Source organism: Geotrypetes seraphini, chromosome 1, assembly GCF_902459505.1.
Source record: "Geotrypetes seraphini chromosome 1, aGeoSer1.1, whole genome shotgun sequence".
NCBI classification, from domain to species: domain Eukaryota; kingdom Metazoa; phylum Chordata; class Amphibia; order Gymnophiona; family Dermophiidae; genus Geotrypetes; species Geotrypetes seraphini.
The window spans coordinates 73,987,429-74,010,339 of record NC_047084.1 but is presented as its reverse complement, the minus strand read 5'-3'; the positions used below and the strand labels follow the sequence as shown (position 1 = coordinate 74,010,339).

Below are 22,911 nucleotides of genomic sequence, written 5' to 3'. Positions count from 1 at the left end.
TACCATACCACCATTTAACATGAGGTAGATTTTCCACGGATCAGCTTTAACAAATTATTTCAAAGTTTCTGGGTACCATGTGTGCATCTTTTTAAATGTCATCCTGCAGTATCAGATATGATTAAACTGGATAATACATAATCTATATACTGGGGCACATCACAAGTAATACCAAGTATTTTATTTTTTGGTTCTGTGTGGTGCAAAGAATTACAAAATGAACAAATAATCTACCTTTAAAAAACATACACATCTGAACAAACTGCAGAATAGTAGGTTTTATTCACCAAAAGTGAAACTTACTCCCTAGAAAGTTAGGTGACTCAGTTTGAACAGATTTTGTTGATCCTTAATTCTCCTTTTCTTTTGGGAAAACTGCTTTCTATACATCCATTTTGCAGCTTCATGCTATTGACTTTGACATATACCAGACTGTTAACTGACTGGTTCCCCTCAGATAATTATTTATTAAATAAAAGCCTCAAGCGTCTCTAACTCCAGTTGTGGGTCAGACAAAAATACAGTTTTGTTTCCTTTGATAGAAGAGCTGTATATATTCCTATATTTTGTATTTAAAAAAAAAAACGATTTGAAAATTCTGAACAAGCATTTCATGGTGTATAAAGAATGAAATGCAAGGAAATTTACTACCACTCTAACATGTGAACAAAGAAAAGTTTATATGGTTTAAATGAATCCCATCTCATAACTTTCATGTATTGTTTTTTTTTAATGGGACATGAATCCTTTGTTAATGTTTTGCTGTATCAGGAACTCATGCTAACAGTAAACCAGGAGTGACAAACCTTTGTTGCAAAAATGTCCCTGATCAATTTGCCTCTTAGGCATTAAAAACAATTTTTCCCCCCACTCCTCTCTCTAAAATCCTTGTAGGAGGGTCAAAGGACACAAGTACATGTTTCCTGCTCTAAATCTGTGGCAGTCTCAGAAAACAAACTAAAAGCCAACATAAAACTTATTCACCCCTAGTGATCAAAGTGTCTTACTCTAATCTTAAGGATAAAAAGATGAACATTTTTAAGATGGTATGTCTATCCAAAAATAATATTCATTACAGCAGTGTTTCTCAATACACGATACACGTACCCCTATGGGTATGCAAGCCGCTTGTGGGGGAGTAAGAGGCGCAGGTCTCCCACCCACCCCTTCCTCCAGCGGCTTGCCCTCCTCCGCCAAAGAGCCTTCTCGTCCATGCACTCGGAAAAGTCCTGTCGGCTCCACCCACTTTGACACATTTGCGTCAGAGGGGCGGTAGTAACAGGGCCTCAAAATCGACAAACTCAAAGGCTCTGTGTCAGTTAAGCTAGCGCCAGTGTCAGGACTTGTATAGACTCCGTATTCCCTGACAGGTAGTGGGAGGGTGGCAGAAGACTGAGGGCTCTTCATCCCTGGAGTTAGCTTGATGTTGCCCGGACTGTGGGGCCACTCTGGCACCCGGAGTGACCCCACAAGGGCCTTCCTGAGTGCGTGAAAGTGAAGGCTCTTCATTTGAAGTTGGTACCGAGCATGTGTGGAATCCAGATTCAGGGTCAGGCAGTTGTAGAGCGGCAGGAGGAGTAAGGTTAGAGCAGGAGAAACGCTTGACTTGCTTGGGGGGGGGGGGGGGAGAATGAGCAATGTTGGACTGAGAGATGTGGAGAAATGGAGAGAGTTGGTAAGGAAGGCTGGCTGGCTGTCTAGGTGTGGAGAAATGCTGGACATGGATGGAGAAGAAGGGATATGCTTCTTATGGGATGGAGAGGAAGGGAAGAAAGAGGAGAAAATGCACATGGATGGAGGAGAGGGAAGGGAAACTGAAGACAAAGGGAAGATATGCACATTAATGAAGAGGAAAAGAAGAGAGGAAGAAGGTTTACATGGACAAAGTGAAATGGAAAGAAATAGAGAGAGGAGTTGAACATGGCTGGAAGGGAAAAGGAAGAAGGGAAAAGAAGCATGTGGAGAAAGGGAGGGGCATGAACTCGGGACATAGAAGAGAGGGAGGGAATAGAGAGGGAGAATTGTTGGCATGAGAGTGAGAGGGAAATAGATGGTGCACATGGGGAAAGGAAGCAAAAGGAAAATTGTTGGGCATAGAGAGAGAACAGTGAGGTAGAGATGCATGGGGAAGAAAAGGATGAGAGGGAGAAATGTTGGATATGGTCTTGGGAGAGGGAACAGTGGGACAGATTGAAAGGGATGCAAGGGGGAGAAATGTTGGACATAGTGGTGGACGGAATGGAGGGAAATGTGGCATGTGCTGTACAGGGGTGTTAGAAGGAGAAATGTTGGGCATGGGGCTGGTGGGCAGTGGTGAAAAATGCTGCATATGATCTGGGGGATGAGAGAGGGAGAAATGTTGGATGTGGCAGCAGAGAGGGTGTCAGAGATGTACCCCGAATCTCTCTGTTTCCTCACTCCCTTTGCATTAAGGGAGGGAATGAGAGAAAGACAGATGGAAAGTGAGAGAGAGAAAGAAGGAGACATGTTGCCAATGGGAGTGGAGGAGAGAGGAAGAAAAGTTAGACTCATGGAGGGACAGAGAGAGATACTGGTTGGAGAAAGGAATGAGTTCCAGAGGAAAGGAAGCATGCAGGAGGCAGAAAGAAAGAAATGTTGGATGCAGTCAGAAGGAAATGCAACCAGAGACTAATAAAATCATCAGACAACAAAGGTAGGAAAAATGATTTTATTTTCAATTTAGTGATCGAAATGCATCAGTTTTGAGAATATATATCTGCTGTTTATAGTTTGCACTATATTTGTCTATTTGTTTTCTAGCTGTTCCTGAGGTGACATTGCATATTTTAAAGTCATCTGCCTTGACCTCTTTGAAAAAACCCCAAATATAAATGATAATTAACATTTTCTCTGCGTACAGTGTGCTTTGTGTTTCTTAATTTTGTGGTTACTATTACGTATTGTTAATAAGATTATATTATGTGTATACGAAAAATGAATGGATGAAATTGCATTACAATTAGTACTATTATTATGGGGGTGGGGTCAGGTGAGGAGCTTGGGTGGGGGTACTCGATTGATATTTGTTAGACTTAAGGGGTACTTGGCTTGAATAAGTTGAGAAACACTGCATTACAGAATATAGCTAGGCAAATAAATTGATTTAATAGCAGATGCAAACTAATGTTTTTAAACACTGACAATGATTTTTAAGTCAGTAATGCTGCTGATGGCACATTTGAACTACATTATTATGGGGCTTCATAGTTTATGGGCTTCATAGTACTGGGATTTATTTTACAGCAAAGGAAAAAAAAATACAAGAAAGGAAACAAAGATAATTTTACCTGACCCATATGACAACAGAACCAACATACCGGACACTGATCATGCTGTTGCTACCTAAAAAGCATTTGGTGCTGTGAAAAAAAGTGTTACAGAGCAAACCCTAAAGCAACACTGCTGGCACCAGAATAATGGCTCTCTCCAAACACAAATTCATTTACATGCTGTGACTTCTGCTTAAGCTGGCTGAGCTACTATCTTTGTTTAAATAAATGTGTACAGTGCATGAGCTGAGGGTGAAATCCCCATATCAATAAAAGTATACAGTTTTAAATTTATGAACATACTCCAGACCAAAAGGCAACTTCAGAAAGAAAAAAATTCTCACCCTCACTCCTAAGCAAAAGCCAACAGTAAATGATCTACCTTCAAGTATGCCATGTCTAATTTTTGTCAGAGCATAACCTTCTCCCAAGTGAGCTTGAACCCACCTGCTGAGTCTTTCTTCATCAATCTTCTATTTAACATTACTAGCTATACAACAGGACAATTTTGTATCATTTCCTTGAAATCTAAGATTAAATATTGTTAATGGAAAATATCAAACAAATTCGATACTAAAAAGTTTTGGCTTTGTAGTACCACGTATCAAGAAATTGGATGGTTTGCTCTAAATACAGATGCTGTGCCAGCATGTTGACTTCCAGGGTGCAATACCATAGAAAAAAATAGATAACTTGTATAAAGTTAATTAATATAAAAAAAGCATGTTTATCATCTTTCCAACCTCCATCCTTCATGGCCTCTTCTCTAATGACTGGAGAAGTCAGTGTTATGGTAACTTGCATTCTGGGCTCCACACATGAATTCAGAATGACAGCTGCTTCAGGTATGGCACATTTTATGTCATATTTCTCTGGACTTATGACCTATATCCAAGAGAAGAAAAATAACTAGTGATAAAAATTTTTGCACAGACTACCTACTACTACTATTTATCACTTAAATAGTGCTGAAAGGTGTACATAGTAAAAGCCAGTGCACTTCATTCAATGCAATGGAGATGTGATCCAAAGGGTTGAAATTTTTCAAAATCTACTCAGGTTTTAGACATGCAGAAATTAAGAAAGGGGAAGGGTCTCCTGATCCCCTCATTCCCCTTTCTACAATTTCTCTATCCGACATTACTACTACACAAAGAACAACTTTAAATGAATTCTTTACACACAATATAGACAGACCTGTATGAAATATAGAATGGAAGACTTGGTTTATACCTTCGATAATCTTCTTTCTGTTAGTCCCTGGAGAATTCCATACACTAGGTGTTCAATCCCAACCCACAATCCAAAAGTTGTAGAAATCCACAACTTTTCTGAGCACATGTACGACCCCCTTTAGCCTGAGAGCTAGTAAACATATCTACCATAAGACACACCCCATATTTAGAGGAGGAAAACAAGAAAAAAACATTCTGAACCAAATTGTGCACCCAGCTTCCCTCACACCCTAACAGGCTCTGCACCCAACCTCACACTCAGGCTCTGCACCCTGTCCCCCACCTTCCCTGCCAGGCTCTGTACCCTGTCCCATTGCCCTGAAATGTAATCTGCCCCCCTCACCTCTGGTGATCTAGTGGTAGGCTGGGACAGGAGAGATCCATCCCAGCCGACTAGCAATTTTTTCCTCCTCCCCCACCCCCTCTCAGTACCTTTATAAAACACCCCCGCCTGCCTTTTAAAACACCCCCCTGTAGGAGTGATTCCTGCCTCACACCTAAGGTTAGGCTTCATTCATGTCAAGCAAGCCTGAACCATCTTTGCTGCCTGATGCATTCTGGATCTGTTTCCAAGAACTGTGTGCTTCCAGTCAAGGACATCTGTCTATTCATATATGCCCAGCTCCTGTGAACCTGGAGGAGTTATGAACTATGCTATGATCTGTGTTTCTGTGCTTATCATCTATGGCGCCTTCCAAGGCATCTGAAAGAAAAGGCTATTCATTCTTGCTGTTCTGCTTTGATTGGTCCTGGAGGGTCAACTGACACGACCTAAGGAGAAAGGTGTTTGGGAGGATTTAGACTATGTTTGGAAGTGAGGGAGCTCGGATCTAAACTTAGGTTTCTCTGTACACTACACCTCAACAATAAAAACTGATAAAAGTTACCTCTTGAGACCTACTCTCGGATGAGAGTGAAGATGCAGAACTGTCTTTGAAACAGATCTGGTTTCTATCACAAAAGGAACTCTAGCTAATATATAGTACAGCTTTTCCAGTGACAAACAGACTTTTCAGACCAGAAGAAATTCTATCATCCGCTATGCTGAGGAAACAAAAGGATTCCATCTCTCGGATCTGCCGAGGCATAATCTAAAGGGTGAGAAAAGGAATTATCTCTTCTTTCAGCTGGGCTAGCTAGAATTGTATTGGTTATGGATAAGAATGTTAGGTCCCCTTGGTGATAAGCTATAATAGATTGCTGCTATTATCAGGACTTAGTATTGTAAGGAATTATACTTGTGTGTAAGAATTAGTTATATTTACTAATTTACTTAGTGATTACTGTGTAATAATTGTGTGCTGAAATATATATGTATGTATTCAGATATATTATGAACAATAATTAGTTATTATTTACTGCTGGCTTGTGAATTATATTTTTATATCTATAAAAAAATATTTCATATAGCTTTGATCTCTGTATTCGTATAAGTTGGCAAAAATCGGAATCCTTGGGTGTAGTTATGGGATGTCCTAGAAACGAGAGTTGCATGTGAATTGTTTATATTGTACTAATTAGTTATACCCATAAATCTACCTACACCCCTCGCGCCTGCCCGCCCTTCCTTTTAAAACACCCCCTGCCCCACAATACCTTTTTAAAAAAAATAAAATAAAATGCAAGATATCAGAGATGTTTATTTCCAAAAGCTATATGCACACCTAAAATACATCCAAATGCCTACCCAGTACTACAGATAAATATTCTTTAAAAACTGGAGAAAAGATCTCAGTGTCTAATAGAGGTGCTTAACAATTGTTACCCATATAGACAAACAATTCTCAAAATCTCAACTTTGAGACAAGCAGACACATCACGGGTCAAAAACTCCAAGATAAGTGGCAATAGGAGGGAAGCGAGTTTACACTCAATTCCCTGATGAAGCTCTGTTGCGAAACAGGGAACCCTGTTGGAAACTGTGGAGTATATTACCAGCGGTGAGAGTTTATAGCCGCTGTGTGGTTGGCTCACGCTCCACTGTGCAAATTTGGTCCTGCTTCTATATCCCAGTACTACTACGAAGATCATTGAGAATTCTACATTTACAAAGATAAGTGTGATATTTTTTGGATAAATATAACAGTTTGTGATAGTTTGAATTTTTTCCACTTATCTTGGGAGTTTTTGACCCGTGATGTGTGTGCTTGTCTCAAAGTTAAGATTTTGAGAATGGTTTGTCTATACGGGTAGCAATTGTTTAGCACCCCTATTAGACACTGAGGTCTAATAGGGGAGAGCGGATGTGGTCCCTATTCATAAAACTGGTCACAGGGATGAAGCAGGAAACTACAGGCCGGTGAGCCTCACTTCAGTTGTTGGAAAAATAATGGAAGTTTTGCTGAAAGAAAGGATAGTGTACTTCCTTGAATCTAATGGGTTACAGGATCCGAGGCAACATGGCTTTACAAAAGGTAAATCGTGCCAAACGAACCTGATTGAATTTTTTGATTGGGTGACCAGAGAGCTGGATCGAGGACATATGCTAGATGTAATTTACTTGGATTTCAGCAAAGCCTTTGATACAGTTCCTCATAGGAGGCTGTTGAACAAACTTGAAGGGCTGAAGTTAGGACCCAAAGTGGTGAACTGGGTCAGAAACTGGCTGTTGGACAGACGCCAGAGGGTGGTGGTTAATGGAAGTCGCTCGAAGGAAGGAAAGGTGAGTAGTGGAGTCCCTCAGGGATCAGTGCTGGGTGCAATCCTGTTCAATATGTTTGTGAGTGACATTGCTGAAGGGATAGAAGGAAAAAAGTGTGCCTTTTTGCAGATGATACCAAGATTTGTAACAGAGTAGACACCAAAGAGGGAGTGGAAAATATGAAAAAGGATCTGCAAAAGTTAGAGGAATAGTCTAATGCCTGGCAACTAAAATTCAATGCAAAGAAATGCAGAGTAATGCATTTGGGGATTAATAATAGGAAGGAACCGTATATGCTGGGAGGAGAGAAGCTGATATGCACGGACGGGGAGAGGGACCTTGGGGTGATAGTGTCCGAAGATCTAAAGGTGAAAAAACAGTGTGACAAGGCAATGGCTGCTGCCAGAAGGATGCTGGGCTGTATAAAGAGAGGCGTAGTCAGTAAAAGGAAGAAGGTGTTGATGCCCCTGTACAGGTCATCGGTAAGGCCCCACTTAGAGTATTGTGTTCAATTTTGGAGATCGTATCTGGCGAAGGACGTAAGAAAACTTGAGGCGGTCCAGAGGAGGGCGACGAAAATGATAGGAGGCTTGCGCCAGAAGACGTATGAGGAGAGACTGGAAGCCCTGAATATGTATACCCTAGAGCAGGGGTGTCCAATGTCGGTCCTCGAGGGCCGCAGTCCAGTCGGGTTTTCAGGATTTCCCTAATGAATATGCATTGAAAGCAGTGCATGCACATAGATCTCATGCATATTCATTGGGGAAATCCTGAAAAACCGACTGGACTGCGGCCCTTGAGGACCGACATTGGACACCCCTGCCCTAGAGGAAAGGAGAGACAGGGGAGATATGATTCAGACGTTCAAATACTTGAAGGGTATTAACGTAGAACAAAATCTTTTCCAGAGAAAGGAAAATGGTAAAACCAGAGGACATAATTTGAGGTTGAGGGGTGGTAGATTCAAAGGCAATGTTAGGAAATTCTACTTTATGGAGAGGGTGGTGGATGCCTGGAATGCGCTCCCGAGAGAGGTGGTGGAAAGTAAAACTGTGACTGAGTTCAAAGAAGCGTGGGATGAACACAAAGGATCTAGAATCAGAAAATAAGATTAAATATTGAACTAGGCCAGTTACTGGGCAGACTTGCACGGTCTGTGTCTGTATATGGCCGTTTGGTGGAGGATGGGCTGGGGAGGGCTTCAATGGCTGGGAGGGTGTAGATGGGCTAGAGCAGGGGTGTCAAAGTCGGTCCTTCAGGGCTGCAATCCAGTCAGGTTTTCAAGATTTCTCCAATGAATATGCATGAGATCTATTTGCATGCACTGCTTTCATTGTATGCTAATAGATCTCATGCATATTCATTGAGGGAAATCCTGAAAACCCGGCTGGATTGCGGCCCTTGAGGACTGACTTTGACACCTGTGGGCTAGAGTAAGTCTTAACAGAGATTTCGGCAGTTGGAACCAAAGCACAGTACAGGGTAAAGCTTTGGATTCTTGCCCAGAAATAGCTAAGAAGAAAAAATTTAAAAATTTAAATTGAATCAGGTTGGGCAGACTGGATGGACCATTCGGTTCTTTATCTGCCGTCATCTACTATGTTACTAAATTTTTAAAGAATATTTATCTATAGTACTGGGTAGGCATTTGGATGTATTTTAGGTGTGCATATATATTTTTGGACATCCTTTCTTGTTTGAGAGTGTTTCCAAAAGCTAACATTTAAATTAATAAATGCAAAATAAAATTTCCTTTTTTACCTTTGTTGTTTGAACACGTTTTTTTGGGAGGTAATTTACTTTGACTCCATGTGTCTCTTTTCTGTTTTTATCTGCTTCTTCTGTCTGTGCAGGGTCTCCTGTCCCTCTGACATTTCTTCTATTCCCAGGTCCTCCATCCTTGTTCCTTCTGCACCCCTATTTGTCCTACTCAGCATCTTCCTTCTCTGTCCCTGTCCTACCTCCATGTTCAGCATTTGCTCTGTGTCCCCATCTGCCCCTTTTCCAGCATTGTTCCTCAGTGTCCTTATCTCCTCCATTTTCCAGCATTGCCTCTATGTTCCACTGTTCTTACCCTCTCCCTGTCTACCATTGACAGTCTGCATCTTTGACTTTGCGGTCCCTCCTCACTCAGCATCTCTCTTCTATGTTCTTATCTCTCCCCATGTTCAGCTTCTCCCGTCTCTTCCCTTCTTCAATAGATTCCCTCCCCTCCCCCTTATTTCACCTCATGGCCACATATCTTCCCGGTCTGCCCCCCTCCCCCCTATGATGCTGGCATCTTTTCCCCTCTTTCCCTCCTCCAATGTAGTCCCTTTCTTTCCACTTCACCTGTTCTTTCCCATTCCCATGTCCTTCCTTACTACTCCGGCAGCAGCAACTGCATGCAATCTTCCCCGCAGTACCTTTTTAAACCCCCTTAAACTTGGTGGTCCAGCGTTGTATGGACCGGCAGGAGCGTGCTTTCGGCGTTGCTGCCTGGGCCGCGTCCTCTTTCTGAATGGCTGGCGTCAGTTCTCGTGAGTCCCGCGATCCATTCTGGTATCCGAAGAAGCCTGCCCTGACGGACAGCCTCTCCCTGAAGCCACCAGCTCAGGATGCTGTGAACTGGCTCTGTCCAAAGGAGCGACATCTGAAGGAGATGATGCTGCAGAGACCACCGAGAAAGAAGGAACTCCCATAACCAGAGCACGTGCCCAGGGAACTGCCTCCAAAGAGGCTGCCATGTATCCCAGAACCTGAAGATACAGCCAGGCCGTGGGAGCTGGGCAGTCCAGAAGAGCTCTGATCTGCTGTTCAAGTTTCTGTCTGCGTGCCTTGGGAAAAAACACACAACTCTGCTTGGTATCAAAGAGAAGCCTCAGATACTCCACGGAGTCAAATTGCTCTTCTTGAAGTTGACAATCCACCCCAATGCCTGCAACTGAGGCACTACCATCTCCACTGCGCTCGAATCAATCAGTCATCCAGGTAAGGATGGACCTGGAGCCTCTGCCGGTGGAGAAAGACTGCCACAACTACTATCACCTTGGTGAAAGTACGGGGTGCCATCATGAGGCCAAAGGGAAAGTAGTGAACTGGAAATGCTGTTGCAGAACATGGAAACGCAGACATCTTCAATGCTCCGGGAACAATGGAATATGGAGATAAGCCTCTGTGAGATCCAAGGATGCCAGAAACTCTCCTGGAGAGACAGCTGCTATAACAATGTGCATTGTTTCATACAGAAATGAGGAATCCACAAGAAGCGGTTGACCTACTTGAGATCCAGAATGGGCCCTCCAGTCTTTCGGCCTTTCTTTGCATGATGAAGTATAAGGAGTATCGGCATAAGCCCAATTAGTGATCTGGAATGGGTTCTATCACTTCAATGTCTAAGATATGTTGCAAGGTAATAATAACAACAGTTTATATACCGCAGGACCGTGAAGTTCTATGCGGTTTACAATGGTTAAAAATGCTGCAAATTAAGTAAAACTAACAAAGTAAAAGCTAGTGATTAACAGCTCTTGAAATCATTTATTGTGGAATAAGATTGTACAAATCAGCTACCTAAGTACTTAAGGAACAGATATGTTTTTAGGTGTCTCCTAAATTCCCCATAAGTATTAGTAAGCATAAGTAATTGTTCTAGATCTTTACCCCATAATGCTGTCTGATATGAGAAAAGATGTTGATGTTTTTTAAATTTACATCCTCTTTACCGGTGGAGAAATAAAATTCAAGTTAGAGCTTCTCTTATGTCTATTGGTTGAGAAAGAGAAAAGGTCAGTTATGTATTTAGGGCTGAACCAAATAGTACCTTAAAGCAAAAACATCCAAACTTAAATTTCACACGCGCCTCCATCGGCAACCAGTGCAGAAGTCAGTAGGAAGGTGTTACATAATATAAAATTTATTTATTTATTTATTTGGACCCAGGTTGGCTCCCCAGCCTTTGAGTATGTGGAGGCGGCCAAATCCAAAGTTTTCGACCCCTCCCCCTGCATGCTATAGCACGCGCTACATGGTCACTGATCCTGCACCAATCAGCAATAAAACTTTGGAAAAAAGAAATCGATAAAATTCCAAGATTGCCACTGCCAGCGAATTTGCACCATAACAGCAAAAATAACAAAAACTCTAAAATAAAAAAAAATTAAAAAAATAGCGATTTGAGGTCTGGGGAGGTGGGAGATCCAAACCCTACCCTCAGAAACTGTGAAAAATGCAAATTAAAGCTCCTCAAAAGCCAACCCCGAAGTTCCCATAGAACATAATGGAGGTACTTACAGTTCTGTAGTGTCTTTGCCTATTAGCATTTTTAGAAGCAGATGAATGGAGAAAAAGGACTTTCTGCCTCAGAAACAGCACCAAATGTACAGAACTGAAGATCTTCGGCCTGCCAGCCGGCCAGACAGACTACAACCTCTGCCCCCACGGATCCTCTGCCATGCGGTTGGAGGTAGGAAAGGCAGCCTGCGCCTTGAAATCTAGGTGAGTTTCCCTCCAGACACACACAGCCTGTGCTAGAAACCTGTGACAAGGTCACCAGCCAGCAGACTTCCAAGGGAAGGGACCCCGGGTACTCTAAGAAGAGTGGCACCCAGTAGGCTGGCTCCACAGATCCACCAGAGTTTCTCTGTGAAGCTGCAGACCGGCACCACAGGACTGCATCCTTTTCTCTGACAAGGGATCACAGGGAAGGGGTCTCAAGGCACTGAAGCCACCAAGAAACTAACTTTAAGCAAAAAAATAAGAAAAAGAAGCAAAACAACTGCATAAGACTTCTGCACGAATTGCTTGCAGAAATTGTAACTGGATACGTTTACTAGCTCTCAGGCTAAGGGAGTGGAGCATGTGCTTAGAAAAGTTGTAGATTTCTGCAACTCCCAGATTGCGGGTTGGGATTGAACACCTAGTATATGGAATCTGGAAGGGATATAACAGATCAAGAGATCACAAATAGAAATTAACTGGGAACCCCAAGAAATTAACTCAGCAAATACTACAACACTGGAGAAATAAGAACAGATATGCACACACAGGGGTCCCAGGCCCAGCCCTCCCCCCCCCCAAATTAGCCACTTCCCTTGCAGTGACAGGAACGGTGATGAGTTTTGTCACCGTGTCATTCTCTACTTTAGAGTAGGGCAATTTAAAAAAAAAAAAAAAACTATTTACCTGAGTAAATATGCTATCTGCTTACCCAGTTTATGAGTGAAATGAAATGCATGTGTGCGTTTTTAACCCATGAGTAAAAGTAAGCAGACTCAGAGGTGAGGTTAGATCAATGAAGACAAAATAGCCACAAAAAAAAGGAGATACAAATCTCTCTGACGACTTTTCCCTAGACATTTTTCAGAGGGAGAATATACTTTCCTTTAAAAAACTTGTGCAAAGTTTCCAAGAGAAAACTACCTATGGAATTTGCACATATGTAGAAAATTTATGATAACTGCACCTAAACCTCTTGAGTGAGACATAGGGGCCCTTTTACAAAGGTGCGCTAAACTCTTAAAGATGATTTATAAATTCATACAAATAAATACATTCTAAGAGATTCAATCTTATAGGGTCTTTTACAAAGGCGCGCTAAGCGTTTTAGTGTGCGCTAAATCTACGTGCATGCTAAACACTAACACATCCATAGACTAACATGCACACGATTCTTGCTTCCATGGCCTAGATAGCATACAATAGCAGTAGTCCAACAAAATACTATGTTCTATGTTTTAATCTGCAGCGCTGCATATGTCTAGCAGCACTAAAGAAATGATAAGTAAAAGTACTAGTAAAAATACAACAGGTATAATATAATAAAATATTGAGTCTACATTTAATGAGAATCAAATTAATCACTTAAAATAGCTATCAGGCATAAACAGCTACAGAGATGAAATGAGAGAGAAATTTTGGAATCTCCAGCTGTTACTCTGTAGCATGAAAAAAATATAGTAAGAAAAAAAATGCTAAAAGAAATTTTTTTTGCCAAATAAGTTGTCTGAATTGCCATTAAACAGTTTAAGAGATTATTGTTAGTAAACTCAGTAGTACATGATCATATATACATTTTTGCCCCAAACCTGAAAGAAGAAAGTAAGAATTCTGGTTATGGTCTTGAAGAGAAACCTCTAATCTCTCAGAAGTTCATATGCAATATTATTTGCATAATTATTGTTGTGTGAATTAAAGTTATCACAATTACTTGCCTTTCCTGATCCAAGCTCAAAACAAGTTACAAGCAACTTATTCCCTGTCCAAACAAACTTCCGATCTATTTTTTATTTATTCAATTCTCTATACCATTCTCCCAAGGGAGCTCAGAATGGTTTACATGAATTTATGCAGGTACTACGCTCTTCAACCTCTTTATTTCTTCCCTTGGAGCCACTTTAGATAACTTAAATGTTACATCCTTCAGCTACGCAGACGACATCACCATACTCCTCCCCTTCGACCCATCAGAGCCCACCACTACAGCAAAACTGGAAATAACCCTAGATGCAGTGGAAAAATGGATGGTAGACCACAAACTGAAACTAAACTCAGATAAAACAAAATTCCTTCTGCTCGAAAAGGCCAAAACTCCCACCATTACAGAACTGAAAATTAAAAACACCAAATACCCAATACAGCCCGAACTCAAACTCCTAGGAATAACGATAGACAGATGCTGCACAATGCAGTCCCAAATCAATAAAACATCCCAGAAAGCTTTTTTAATTAAGAGAAATCTATGTAAAATAAGAAAATTCTTCGACCCAGCACAATTCAGGCTAATTGTCCAATCCCTAGTCTTAGGTCTACTGGACTATTGCAATTCCCTCTATCTACCTTGTCCTGCCAACATGATAAAACAACTTCAGACTATACAAAACACTGCCCTCAGATTGATCTACTCCCTGAGAAAATATGATCATATTACAACTGCCTTCCTAGACTCTCACTGGCTACCTATGCAAGCACAAATTCAATTCAAATTCTACTGTCTATTATTCAAAACATTAAACGGCTCCGCCCCCCCTATCTAAACAACCGCCTAAACCAGATCCTCACCTCAAGACAAAGAAGAACTCCGAACCCTTTTGCCTTCCCTCCATTCAAGGGCACTCAGCGCAAAAAGATGTTTGATAACCTTCTGGCGACGCAAGCAGCAAAACTTAACCACTTCATCTCCAACCTGTTGACGGCAACGGGCGACTTCAAAACTTTTCAAAAAGAAATCAAAACTCTACTTTTCAAAAAATTTATCCAGATATCTTAACCCAACCGTTCCCCCTCCTCCTAGATAAATTCTCCCCTAAAATCTCCACTTAAATAATCTCTTCCGCCCCAAAACACCAACCAAGTATTCAGATCCCTGAAATGTAACGTAATCTTATTTGTACTCTTAACTGTAATCTATTTGTTATATCACACAGTAACGTACAGTCAATTTAATATCCAATTTGCAAGTTCTTCCGGAATTAATCCAGCTACCTCTCCTTCCTTGTAACCAAAAAAAAAAACCCAACAACCAATACTGTTATAACTTCACTGGAAATGTCCAGTTAGCTCTTTTGTAATCCGCCTTGAACTGCAAGGAATAGAAGTCCCTTAATGTAATGTAATGTGACTGGTGGGGATCCCTAAGCCCTGCCAATTAAAGACCATCTCCTCTGGATGACAGCCAGAAATCTCCAAGCACTGTAGCTATCAGTGGAGTCCACAACATAAAGATCTTTGATGCACATATCCCAAAACTTAAATATTGATGGGGAGATAATGAATATTCCTCTGTGATATAACTCAAATGAAAAACCAATTACCACAGCTCTTCGATTCTTCTTAAAATCCTATACCACCATGTATTATAGATAATCACCACTTAAATTTTTTGTGAAATGCTCAGACCCTACACCCCGTGTTTAGTGATAACTCCAAACTGGGGTTCAAAAGGGGACCATCATGGCATTCACCGTCCCCATAACCCTACCATTCCAAACATACTTCCTTCTGTGCTAATTGCTTAACACTTTACAATAATATTGATGAAAATAAATTTTCAATGACTTATCTGGAATGTTGATGTAAATGATTATTTTTGAACCCCAGACCACTTTAAAAAGACTATTCCATTGAATGGCTTCTCCGTCTTTTTATTCTTTTTTCTTTTCTTGTTTATTCATATAAACTTGTGCTGATATCCCCGTCCCCCCCGAATCGAGTTTCGCGTCTTCATCAGGGAAGGACACTGCCAAATAAAACACAATTACCGTATTTGCCGGCGTATAAGACGACTGGGCGTATAAGACGACCCCCCAACTTTTACAGTTAAAATATAGAGTTTGTTATATACTCGCCATATAAGACTACCCCTTCTTCCGCACACCTTCTGCACAACAAATAAAACTTAAAAGAACATCAGAATTTATTTCAACAATTTTAATTAATTCACAAAAGCTGAATAGAACAATAAACCCATGGGAGCTGCCATGCTATTTGTTTTCTAAACTGTTAACCAAACTGAAACTGTCAATGATAGAAGGAAGATAACACATAGAAGGAGAGAGCAAGTGCCGGGCAAGTCCCTAGCAAGTTTGCTGGCATGACAGTTTCCCTTTAAAAGCCTTCAAAAGCCTCCTGTTCGCCCCCGCAACTTCCTTAAGGGCTAGACTCCACACACGGCCGCATGTGCGAGAGACGTAGTAAAGAGAAAAGGGGTGGGGCCAGAGCGCCGCTGCTTCCCGCTGCGCAGGATGAAGGAGCTGGCACCCTTGTCACACTGATGTCCCGCCATGGCCCCGCTGATGTCCCGGCAGGTTTACTAGTACCGTAAGCACCGTAAGGAGGTAAGGAAGGAGATGTTAGGGCATGTAAAGTAAGGGCATGTAAACAGTACCCGGCGTATAAGACGACCCCCGACTTTGGGGAGGATTTTAAGGTACTGAAAAGTCGTCTTATACGCCGGCAAATACGGTACCTAAGATGTTCTCCATAACTCTTATTAAATCCAAATTAAAACCTGAAATTGTAGGTGAAAGGGTTCAATATTCCAACTTAAAACTAAACCCACCTTCCTACCTATAAACACAGCCTGTAAACGGCCAAACTTAATATATTAAATTCTACTTAAATATCAAATCTCAAACCTGAACTGGCTCTCCATGTATCAGAAGGTCATCAGAAGCAGAACTCACTGAAGAAAAAACTACAGCCTGCTTATAAAGGAACCCCAACCGGAACAACAAATGCTGCCCCAGAAGAGAACCTTCTACGGGGGATACCGGACCCATCTAAATTAGTAACCATTCTATTTCATGGTTAAGTCCTATAGGGCTCAAAGTGTTCCAGTTATAAATGAAACGTTGTTCTTTCTGTATTAAAATCTTAGAGAGGTCCCCCTCATAATTTCTTATATGTATTAATACTGTGTATCTCAGATCCTCAACGGCATGTGACTGCTCAATCCAATGAGCTGTCAGTGGAGCGGAGATTCTATTCTTCCTTATACCACTAAGATGTTCAGAAATTCTTATCTTTATTTTACGCGAAGTCTGGCCAATGTACAATTTTTGACAAGGGCATATTATACAGTACACTACCCCCGCTGATTCACAGTCTGTGTCCATTCTTAATTTATATTGTTTTCCTCCCGACAGCGGTATATATATCTGGGATGTCTGCCATACATATCGGCATAACCGGCATTTAAAGCACGGTTGGTGTGGGTGACAATTACCTATACTAGTTTTGCCCGTACTGCGTTTCTTTTTCACCCGGTGAAAAATTGAAACGCAGTACGTGCAAAACTAGTGGGTAACAATTACCTATACTAGTTTTGCCCGTACTGCGTTTCAGTTTTTCACCCAAATTGGGGGCCCCCAATTTGGGTGAAAAATTGAAACGCAGTACGGGCAAAACTAGTATAGGTAATTGTCACCCACACCAACCATGCTTTAAATGCCGGTTATGCCGATATGTATGGCAGACATCCCAGATATATATACCGCAGTCGGGAGGAAAACAATATAAATTAAGAACGGACACAGATTGTGAATCAGTGGGGTAAGTGTACTGTATAATATGCCCTTGACAAAAATTGTACATTGGCCAGACTTCGTGTAAAATAAAGATAAGAATTTCTGAACATCTTAGTGGTATAAGGAAGAATAGAATCTCCGCTCCACTGACAGCTCATTGGATTGAGCAGTCACATGCCGTTGAGGATCTGAGATACACAGTATTAATACATATAAGAAATTATGAGGGGAACTCTCTAAGATTTTAATACAGAAAGAACAACGTTTCATTTATAACTGGAACACTTTGAGCCCTATAAGACTTAACCATGAAATAGAATGGTTACTAATTTAGATGGGTCCGGTATCCCCCGTAGAAGGTTCTCTTCTGGGGCAGCATTTGTTGTTCCGGTTGGAGTTCCTTTATAAGCAGGCTGTAGTTTTTTCTTCAGTGAGTTCTGCTTCTGATGACCTTCCGATACATGGAGAGCCAGTTCAGGTTTGAGATTTGATATTTAAGTAGAATTTAATATATTAAGTTTGGCCGTTTACAGGCCGTGTTTATAGGTAGGAAGGCGGGTTTAGTTTTAAGTTGGAATATTGAACCCTTTCACCTACAATTTCAGGTTTTAATTTGGATTTAATAAGAGTTATGGAGAACATCTTAGGTAATTGTGTTTTATTTGGCAGTGTCCTTCCCTGATGAAGACGCGAAACTTGAGTCAGGGGGGGACGGGGATATCAGCACAAGTTTATATGAATAAACAAGAAAAGAAAAAAGAATAAAAAGACGGAGAAGACATTCAATGGAATAGTCTTTTTAAAGTGGTCTGGGGTTCAAAAATAATCATTTACATCAACATTCCAGATAAGTCATTGAAAATTTATTTTCATCAATATTATTGTAAAGTGTTAAGCAATTAGCACAGAAGGAAGTATGTTTGGAATGGTAGGATTATGGGGACGGTGAATGCCATGATGGTCCCCTTTTGATCCCCAGTTTGGAGTTATCACTAAACACGGGGGTGTAGGGTCTGAGCATTTCACAAAAAATTTAAGTGGTGATTATCTATAATACATGGTGGTATAGGATTTTAAGAAGAATCGAAGAGCTGTGGTAATTGGTTTTTCATATCCCAAAACTAACATATTCCAAATAATAAATTAAAAATAAAACACTTTCTACATTTGTTGTTTGGACATTTTATTTTTTCATCATGCTGGTCCCATTTTTTTCTCTTCTACTTTCCTGTGTTTTCTGATAATTCACTTTCCATGGCTGCTGTCTATTTGTCTTTTCTCCACTCTCCTGTCGTCTCATTCCCTCGCTACACTTATCTCTGATATATAATCTTTTCTTTCTAGCAAATCCCTCTCCTTTTTCTTTTTTGCTTCTTCATCCACTCAAATTTCACTCTACTTTTTTAAATTTCACTCTACTTTTTTAGCTACCTACCAACTTCCATTCCCTTTATTATGCTCTAGCTTTCTCATTTCCCATCTCACTCCTTTTCCAGCCTCCTATCGCTATCTTTCAACTCACTAACCTCATTACATTTCTACCTCTGTACATACTAATTATTCTTTTATCATTCATCTCCTTGCCCCCCCCACTCAGTCTCTCCCATATGATTCCATAATTTCTAGTATATTCCCTTCCCTCTGCTCTTGCAGCCCAGCATCTCCTCTCCCTTTCATAGCCTAACATTTCCCTGACCTTTTTCCTCTACCATCTTACAGTCCCATCTCTGTTCCCTCCTGTCCCTCTCCCTATTCCCACAGTCCATCATCTCACCTCCTCTCTCTCCCTCCTCCCCTTCAGGGTCCAACATTGCTCACACTCTTTTTCCTGCTGCTTTTCCCTCCTCTCACCCTATAATCCAGATCTCTCCCTCCCTCCTTCTCATCCCCTGCTCTACCATATTTCTCATTTTTCCAGTGAAAAGTTACACCCCGCATCCATGGTAGAGAGCTGTTGCAACACACGTGCTCCACCACAAGAGTCTCCAGACTCAGAATGAAGGTGTTTTGCACCAGATGCCAGTAGGACCGCTGGATTATATATATATATATATATATATATATATATATATTTATTTATTTATTTATTTATTTTACCAAAGTCATGAACCCATGGACTACCTTTCTGTCCACCATCTTCCCCTAGGGTCCAACATTTCTGCCATTCTCTTCCCTCTCTTCATTCCATTGTCCACAATCTATCTATCTATCTATCTCCCTCCCCAGAAAACAGGTAGTTGTGTCAGAGGGAAAGCTTTATGGCAGCCACAGACAACTTAAAAGAATGGCTGCCACACCAGAGCCTCTCTGAAAAAGGAGAATAATTTTTAAAGACGACTGGGAAGGGATGGAGATGGACCTTGGAGGAGAAAAGGGGAAAAAATGTCCAGACCATGGAGCCTAGAGTACGTCCCTGTTTGCCGCCCCCCCCCAACACACATAAATCTTCAGTTCTCCCTCTCTCTTTTAAGAGCTGCTTGCCACAAGATAAAAGCAGCATAAACTCCCCACTGTTGCTACACTGAGCCAAGTTACTTAATTTCACTTACTGTTAGTTGTTTGGGTAGATTTTCTGCAATTCGACTCAGCAACACCTTTGTTGGTTTCTCAGAGCAGAGTAAAACCAGGCTCACATTACGGTCTCCACGGAGAAGCAATCCTTTAGCAAGCACCCCTACTCGCAAGACTCCTTTTAAAGCTCTGCAGTGAATTGAAAGTATATTAAAAAAAACACAAGGAGATCAGTTTTATTATACATAATATTTAAAATGTGCTGTTTACTCTCCAAGCTTTTCAGCTAAAATAGTTACCTATATAGCAAGTGTTTTCTCTCATGTGGATGATGTCATACAAAGAAGTCCAGTATAGGAAATACTCTTCAACGTCAGTAGAACTTTTTAGAAGGTGGCATCACAAGTGCATATCTTCCTACCTGCTGCTGTTTTGCAGGACTTTGCCAGTCAAGTTTCTAGCTAATTGAATTCCACTCCAAGGGGAGGGGGAGGGTTTCTGAGAATATGTGTCTTACTTTCTTTGGATAACACCTTATATAGGTAGCTGTTTTATCCAAGGACAAGCAATATACTATATTCTCATGAACTGGACTTCCCAGTCACACATAGGAAGTAAAATGACAGCCTTAAAACAAACAAGGCTTAATAAAAAGAGATTACCGTATTTGCCGGCGTATAAGACAACTGGGCGTATAAGACGACCCCCCAACTTTTACAGTTAAAATATAGAGTTTGTTATATACTCGCCGTATAAGACTACCCCTTCTTCCGCACACCTTCTGCACAACAAATAAAACTTAAAAGAACATCAGAATTTATTTCAACAATTTTAATTAATTCACTAAAGCTGAATAGAACAATAAACCCATGGGAGCTGCCATGCTATTTGTTTTCTAAACTGTTAACCAAACTGAAACTGTCAATGATAGAAGGAAGATAACACATAGAGGGAGAGAGCAAGTGCCGGGCAAGTCCCTAGCAAGTTTGCTGGCATGACAGTTTCCCTTTAAAAGCCTTCAAAAGCCTCCTGTTCGCCCCCGCAACTTCCTTAAGGGCTAGACTCCACACACGGCCGCATGTGCGAGAGACGTAGTAAAGAGAAAAGGGGTGGGGCCAGAGCGCCGCTGCTTCCCGCTGCGCAGGATGAAGGAGCTGGCACCCTTGTCACACTGATGTCCCGCTATGGCCCCGCTGATGTCCCGGCAGGTTTACTAGTACCGTAAGTACCGTAAGGAGGTAAGGAAGGAGATGTTAGGGCATGTAAAGTAAGGGCATGTAAACAGTACCCGGCGTATAAGACGACCCCCGACTTTGGGGAGGATTTTAAGGTACTGAAAAGTCGTCTTATACGCCGGCAAATACGGTATGTCCTTACCTTGATAATAACTTTTCCAACCGCCCAACCGAATCGGCTCACTTTTAGAGCCTCCTTTTGGTCCCTGCCGGGCGTGTGAGCCTACTCCGCTACTCCCCCCCCCCCCCCCCCCCGAACTGCTGGGACCATCTTGATTCTTTGGAGGGAACCAGCCCTCACTTGCTTCGTCGGCCACAACCGCCCAACCGAATCGGCTCACTTTCAGAGCCACCTTTTGGTCCCTGCCGGGCGATTGAGCGGAGCATCTATCCACTACTCACTGACCATCACTCAATGACATCTTTAAACAATCATTTTAACACTGTTCTTTACCATTCATAAGCACTGCTCCTTATTGTTTCTAATCCTCCAATTGTTCCTCAGCTGAAATTATCCCCAACCATCTGACACTGTGCCCCACTGTTCAACTGAAATTATACCTGATCTGATATTATTCCAAATAAGCTGATATTGTTCCTCTGATATTACCCCTCATTATTTAGTATTCTATTTGCTACCGATTGCTCTCTACATGATGGCATCTTTAAATAATCATTTAATACTGTTCCTTATTCTTTACTGGTCATGTTCAAAAAGCTGGGTCAATGCACTATATTCTAGTCCCATTCCAACCCTAATAAGGACTCGCTCTTCCAACTCGGAACTCTCCCAGAGCAGTGAATCAAATCCTATACGACTGTTCCTAAAGAGGTCTTTTTTAGATCCCGGTCATACCCCCGTCACGTAAACCTAGCCGACCCCATGGAAAAAAACAGCGGACATTGAGAAATCTCAACTACTCAGTTACCTCTAACTCTCCTAACAATCAAAACTTCTTTGGCTGTTATCTAAATATTCGCTTCATAAGAAACAAGTCACAACTAGTTAAAAGACTGGCTAGAGGAGACCAACGCAGATTTTGTCCTGTTAACTGAAACATGGCTGGTCTCCGACAATGACATCATAATATGCGAGTGCCTCCCGCCAGAAACAGGGGAAGAGGAGGAGGACTAGCAATCATATTAAGAGATTCTTTCCACTCCACCATCATAGCATCAAATTCCACAGCAGATCTTGAAATTCTTTCCTGTAAACTTTGGTCGGATCAGTTAGAAGAAGGCCTAATAATTACTCTTTTTTACATACCCCCCAAGAAATGGTCCACAGCTAAAGCCAACCTTTTTGAATTCCTCCTCACTAACTCAACAGCAGGCCTATATAACCTACTGACTGGCGATTTAAATATTCACCTAGAACAATCAGAGCAAGGTGACTCCAAAGACTTATTATTCTTTATTTCTTCACTAAACTTCTTTGTGCCGGCCCCTGAAAAGACCCACCAAAAAGGCCACCAATTAGATCTAGTCACCTTTTCCTCTAAAGAACTAGACAACCCCAAAATCTCCTGGAAGCAAGCTACCTGGACTGATTCTTTATGGTCAGATCACCGACTATGTAACTTCCAACTTAATTGGCAAGCAAGACATTCTCTAATCAAACCCAAAGAGGCAAAAAGGAACAAAGTTATGATAGCTAGCAGAGGTTCAGTTAACCCAGTGGAATTCTGGTCACATTTCGACTTGACTTCAAACCCAGACTTAGTCCTTTTCTGTAGATTCTTGGAACAACATGAGTATACAGATACTAAACAAAATGGTCCCCGTCAAATTAAGAAGAAATAGGAACAAAAACTTAGAAGGCTGGTTTGACGAGTTAGGAACACTGAAACGGGAGCTAAGAAAACTTGAAAGACAATGGCTGAAAACTGGAGACAACAAAGGAAAGGCAAACTGGAGAATAAAGCTAAAAGAATACAAAAAACTTATAACAATTAAACGCACTAACTTTTATGCCCAAAAAATTGGTTCACCAAA

General features: G+C 41.3%; 1 protein-coding gene across 3 annotated transcripts in view; it reads right to left on the bottom strand.

The window, feature by feature from the left end:
* The window catches only part of ZFR (zinc finger RNA binding protein), a 339,213-nt gene that overhangs the window by 86,465 nt on the left and 229,837 nt on the right, over positions 1–22,911 (bottom strand). For all 3 annotated transcript variants that reach the window (XM_033933312.1, XM_033933330.1, XM_033933320.1), the window contains exons 15-16: positions 19,720–19,870; positions 4,034–4,175 (exon numbers count right to left, since the gene is read on the bottom strand). In XM_033933312.1, the coding sequence (XP_033789203.1) occupies positions 4,034–4,175; positions 19,720–19,870 (293 nt within the window). The remainder of the gene's footprint in view (positions 1–4,033; positions 4,176–19,719; positions 19,871–22,911) is intronic.